General features: G+C 39.6%; 1 protein-coding gene across 1 annotated transcript in view; it reads right to left on the bottom strand.

Annotated features, from left to right (window-relative positions):
- LOC140897421 (cytosolic phospholipase A2 gamma-like) overlaps positions 1-5,197 on the bottom strand; it is a 28,952-nt gene extending 23,755 nt beyond the window's left edge. The window contains exons 1-2 of the mRNA XM_073310121.1: positions 5,134-5,197; positions 2,835-2,951 (exon numbers count right to left, since the gene is read on the bottom strand). Of these exons, the coding sequence (XP_073166222.1) occupies positions 2,835-2,951; positions 5,134-5,136 (120 nt within the window). The 5' untranslated portion in view covers positions 5,137-5,197. The remainder of the gene's footprint in view (positions 1-2,834; positions 2,952-5,133) is intronic.
- Positions 5,198-6,000: the final 803 nt, after the last annotated feature.

Genomic DNA, 6,000 nt, shown 5'->3' on the forward strand with positions numbered 1-6,000 from the left:
GGCAGTGACCATGAGTTGGTTGAGTTCAGGATCCTGACACAGGGAAAAAAGGTAAGCAGCAGGATACGGACCTTGGACTTCAGGGAAGCAGACTTCGACTCCCTCAGGGAACGGATGGGTAGGATCCCATGGGGGACTAACATGAAGGGGAAAGGAGTCCAGGAGAGCTGGCTGTATTTCAAGGAATCCCTGTTGAGGTTACAGGGACAAACCATCCCGATGAGTCGAAAGAATAGTAAATATGGCAGGTGACCAGCTTGGCTTAATGGTGAAAGCCTAGCGGATCTTAAACATAAAAAAGAAGCTTACAAGAAGTGGAAGATTGGACTTAGGACCAGGGAAGAGTATAAAAATATTGCTCGGGCATGTAGGAATGAAATCAGGAGGGCCAAATCGCACCTGGAGCTGCAGCTAGCCAGAGATGTCAAGAGTAACAAGAAGGGTTTCTTCAGGTATGTTGGCAACAAGAAGAAAGCCAAGGAAAGTGTGGGCCCCTTACTGAATGAGGGAGGCAACCTAGTGACAGAGGATGTGGAAAAAGCTAATGTACTCAATGCTTTTTTTGCCTCTGTCTTCACTAACAAGGACAGCTCCCAGACTGCTGCACTGGGCATCACAGCATGGGGAGTAGATGGCCAGCCCTCTGTGGAGAAAGAGGTGGTTAGGGACAATTTAGAAAAGCTGGACATGCACAAGTCCATGGGGCCGGACGAGTTGCATCCGAGAGTGCTAAAGGAATTGGAGGCTGTGATTGCAGAGCCATTGGCCATTATCTTTGAAAACTCGTGGCGAATGGGGGAAGTCCCAGATGACTGGAAAAAGGCTAATGTAGTGCCAATCTTTAAAAAAGGGAAGAAGGAGGATCCTGGGAACTACAGGCCAGTCAGCCTCACCTCAGTCCCCAGAAAAATCATGGAGCAGGCCCTCAAAGAATCAATCCTGAAGCACTTACATGAGAGGAAAGTGTTCAGGAACAGTCAGCATGGATTCACCAAGGGAAGGTCATGCCTGACTAATCTAATCGCCTTCTATGATGAGATTACTGGTTCTGTGGATGAAGGGAAAGCAGTGGCTGTATTGTTTCTTGACTTTAGCAAAGCTTTTGACACTGTCTCCCACAGTATACTTGCCAGCAAGTTAAAGAAGTATGGGCTGGATGAATGCACTATAAGGTGGGTAGAAAGTTGGCTAGATTGTCAGGCTCAAGGGGTAGTGATCAATGGCTCCATGTCTAGGTGACAGCCGGTGTCAAGTGCAGTGCCCCAGGGGTTGGTCCTGGGGCCAGTTTTGTTCAATACCTTCATAAATGATCTGGAGGATGGTGTGGATTGCACTCTCAGCAAATTTGCGGATGATACTAAACTAGGAGGAGTGGTAGATACGCTGGAGGGCAGGGATAGGATACAGAGGGATCTAGACAAATTGGAGGATTGGGCCAAAAGAAATCTGATGAGGTTCAATAAGGATAAGTGCAGGGTCCTGCACTTAAGACGGAAGAACCCAATGCACAGCTACAGACTAGGGACCGAATGGCTAGGCAGCAGATCTGCAGAAAAGGACCTAGGGGTGACAGTAGATGAGAAGCTGGATATGAGTCAACAGTGTGCCCTTGTTGCCAAGAAGGCCAATGGCATTTTGGGATGTATAAGTAGGTGCATAGCCAGCAGATCGAGGGACGTGATCGTTCCCCTCTATTCGACATTGGTGAGGCCTCATCTGGAGTACTGTGTCCAGTTTTGGGTCCCACACTACAAGAAGGATGTGGATAAATTGGAAAGAGTCCAGCAAAGGGCAACAAAAATGATTAGGGGTCTGGAATACATGACTTATGAGGAGAGGCTGAGGGAATTGGGATTGTTTAGTCTGCGGAAGAGAAGAATGAGGGGGGATTTGATAGCTGCTTTCAACTACCTGAGAGGTAGTTCCAGAAAGGATGGTTCTAGACTATTCTCAGTGGTAGAAGAGGACAGGACAAGGAGTAATGGTCTCAAGTTGCAGTGGGGGAGGTTTAGGTTGGATATTAGGAAAAACTTTTTCACTAGGAGGGTGGTGAAACACTGGAATGCGTTACCTAGGGACGTAGTAGAATCTCCTTCCTTAGAAGTTTTTAAGGTCAGGCTTGACAAAGCCCTGGCTGGGATGATTTAATTGGGGATTGGTCCTGCTTTGAGCCGGGGGTTGGACTAGATGACCTCCTGAGGCCCCTTCCAACCCTGATATTATATGATTCTATGATACTGTTAATTATCAGAACTGCTTGAAAATATTTCAACAGAGGGGTTTTGTTTGTTGGTTTATTTGGGAGTTTGGGGGACAAAAAATACATTCTTAATTAAAAGGAATTTTTAATTGATACATGTTGGGGGTTTTGCCCAAAACCTGGGGGGAAAAATCATTGTTTAACAACCAAAAACTTCAAAATACATATGTTTGACACTAGTGCCACAATATGTTTGGTTTTAGGAAACAGAAAAAAAATCAGATTTCAGGTTTTAAAAGATTTTTTTTAAAAAAATCTGTGAAATAAAAATCAATATAAACAAAAAAAAATAGAAAATAAAATATATTTCCCGATCTTTTCTGTCATTTATATTTTAAGTTCATTCCAATTTAGCAAATCTCTTAAATGTGCACTTAATTTTAGCCATTTACTGAAGTCCCATTGGCTTCAATTTGTTTTATTCTAAAAGCCTTGAAAAAAACAAACAAACAGGAACACACACACACACACAAAACAACTTTTTGATGAACACATTTTCACCAGCTCTTCATGAGTAATCATTACCATTGTCAATGTTCCTCTACAATTCAATATAACATTAATGGACTCCTACCAGATTACAGGGAATCCCAAGGCTATCCAGGCATTTCTTCACCTGCACCTTTCTGTTGCTTGTCCCTAGTTTTTCCCCTTCTGACAGCTCATAGGAAATTCGGACTTTACCTTCACCCTGGTAAAAAAAAAATGTCAAGAGAATGTATCATCTCTGAAAAATCTGCCAGGGATCGGACAATCCACAGAGATCCAGAAAATCCATTCAAGCAAGTTCCGGGTGGAAGCCAAAGCCTGTTTAGAGAGATTTCACACATCTCCCCTACACTGGAACAATGGGGAAATCTCCATGAGGAAAAGGAGAGACAAGGTGGATGAGGTGATCTCTTTTATTAGAGCAACTTCTATTGGTGAGAGAGACAAGCATTCAAGCTCCACACAGCTCCTCTTCAAGTCTGGGAAAGGTACTCCAAGTGCCACAGCCAAATACAAGGTGGAACAACTTGCTAAACATAAAGAGTTAACACATGTTGCAAGAAATCACTCCAAGTCTCATATCCTGGGACCAACATGGCTGTAAGTCCAATGCAAATAACTATGAGAAGAAACTCATGGACACTTTCCAACACTTCCCCCGCTTTTCTCCACCACCACACTGGGTGGTGAATAGACCCACTGACTGCAGCAGGAACACATGAAAGAATAGATTTCACGTGCGTCATCTGCACTGCACTACATAATGCCTTCTCCCCACCCTCCACAAAATAATCAAACATGGTAGTGGCAGTGATGATGGCAGGGCTCAGCTTGGTCCCCACACTTGGTCCCCAATTTCTCTCCTGCTGGTAATAGCTCACCTTACCTCATCACTCTCGTTACAGTATGTATGGTAACACCCATTGTTTCATGTTCTCTATGTATATAAAATCTCCCCACTGTATTTTCCACTGCATGCATCTGATGAAGTGAGCTGTAGCTCACAAAAGCTTATACTCAAATAAATGTGTTAGTCTCTAAGGTGCCACAAGTCCTCCTTTGCTATTCTGAAACCTGTCATTATGCAATGCACTAAATTTCAGAATAATTTGAACAAAAAAATCTGGAGATGAAATTATTTGGTCATCCTTCATATTATAAATAGTAAATAGATATTAGTAGAATATGGCTTAGTAGCATTCATCACCATGTATTTTTGAGAGGTTTCCATGCCCCATTTAGGGCTTATGTCAAGCCCTCCATCCCCGTTTCCATTGGCGCTGAAGTTTGGTGCCATTGGCCATTTTGAAAAAATGTTATGTTTGAATAGGGAGAGTATTGTGTGTTTGTGCCTTGATACCTATAGAGCAAAAGGTTGAAAGAATAGAGTGAGATAATTTAAAGATAAATAAGAAAGTTTGGGTAAGGTTTAGAGGAAAAAAGGAAAGAAAGGTTATTTGGTGAGGTTGAGTGAGGAGAGATTATTTTAAAGGCCTACTTTGGCATGTTATTAAAGAATAGAAAATTTTGAGATAAATGTAAAAGGTGTATTAAATATAAGGGCAGGTTAAGAAAAGAACATTTAAAAAAGTTAAATAAAAGAGAAAACTAGGTTTAAAAAGAACACACATGGCCAAAAAAGGAAATTTACTAAGGCAGAGCCTGTTTAGTAAGCACATGGTAAAAACTGTAAAGGGTGGTTAAGAAAAACACAATTAAACTATTAAATATCAGGGTAGATTAAGAAAAGAGCATTTAAAACATTAAATAATATTGAAAACTAGGTTTAAAAAGAGAATTTACTAAGGCAAAGCCTGTTTAGTAAGCACATGGTAAAAATTATAAAGGGTAGCTAATAAAAAACATTTAAACTATTAAATATCAGGATAGGTTAAGAAACATTAAATTTAAAACATTAAATAATATTAAAAATATTAAATAACATTAAAACTATAAAGCTAGGTTTAAAAGGGAATTTACTAAGGCAAAGCCTGTTTAGTAAGCACATGATAAAAACTATAAAAGCAGGTTAAGAAAAACAAAATTAAACTATTAAATATCAGGGTAGGTTAAGAAAAAGCATTTAAAACATTAAATAATATTGAAAACTAGATTTAAAAAGAACACACATGGCCAAAAAAGGAAATTTACTAAGGCAGAGCCTGTTTAGTAAGCACATGCTAAAAAAGTTAATAGAAAAGCATTTAAACTATGAAATACAAGGGTAGGTTCAGAAAACAAAAGCATTTAAAAAGAATTAAATAAGAGAGAAATATATAAAGAGAGATTAAAAGACAGAACTGGGCAAGAAAAGGGAACAGAAAGCCCCTTTGCAAAGGGCAAAGATAGACAGCACATGGTTGAATCAGAGAGAGAAATCTTACCATCCCAAGTCTTTCTGCGGAATGAACCAACTTTCCAGGGCTAGAACCCCTCAGACTTGTTATAACCACCTTTGGAACGGACCAATCAGATGTTGTTCTACAGCAGCGTCATAGAATTCATTTTCCTGAACCAATCCTAGAGTCCCAAGATTTTAGACAAGAGCCAACTCCCTTCTCTCCCCTCCCTCCCCTTTAACTACCTTATTCTTATCCAGACCCTATGAATTTTTCCCACGATGTAGCACTTTTACATAGGGGTTTTAATAAAAGTTAAAACCATAAGCTTTTAGTAACAAACAATTTTTAAAAGTTTTCTCCTATGTTTTAGACTAACAAGGGTTATTTTTTAGTAAGCACAATTTGAAGCCACACCTGTGTTGTGCTCAGTTAAAAGTTAATATATGTATTTTTTTCAAATAGGACGAGGCCTTTTTTCTTGACATACCAGATTCTGCACTAGAAGTTTTAAATTTTGGTAAGATGATTAATATGCTACACAATTATGGTTTATTTTTAAAAGAAATGGTTTTAAGGAGTTTGTTTTTTTCAATTGAGAACAAGATGGATGTTAAAACCAACAGATAGGTTTTTCTGAGATTACAGAAGACGGTATGAACTGGTTTTTAAATATGTGTTTGAAATAACGGTTATTGGAAATAGTGTACATTTTTTCTAGGGGTTGTGCATTAACACGTGTATTGGGAACTATGTTTGTTGTTGTTAGTGAAAAAGAAGCTGCCTTTGCCCCAAAGGTTCTACTGTAAAAACGTTTTGCTGGCAGTTGTTGAGAATTTGGAGCTGTACTGCACCCGTGTTTCTGCATGCTCTTTTTTTATTACAACATATGCAAAAGTACTAAAATCAAGG

Source organism: Lepidochelys kempii, chromosome 13, assembly GCF_965140265.1.
Source record: "Lepidochelys kempii isolate rLepKem1 chromosome 13, rLepKem1.hap2, whole genome shotgun sequence".
NCBI classification, from domain to species: Eukaryota; Metazoa; Chordata; order Testudines; family Cheloniidae; genus Lepidochelys; species Lepidochelys kempii.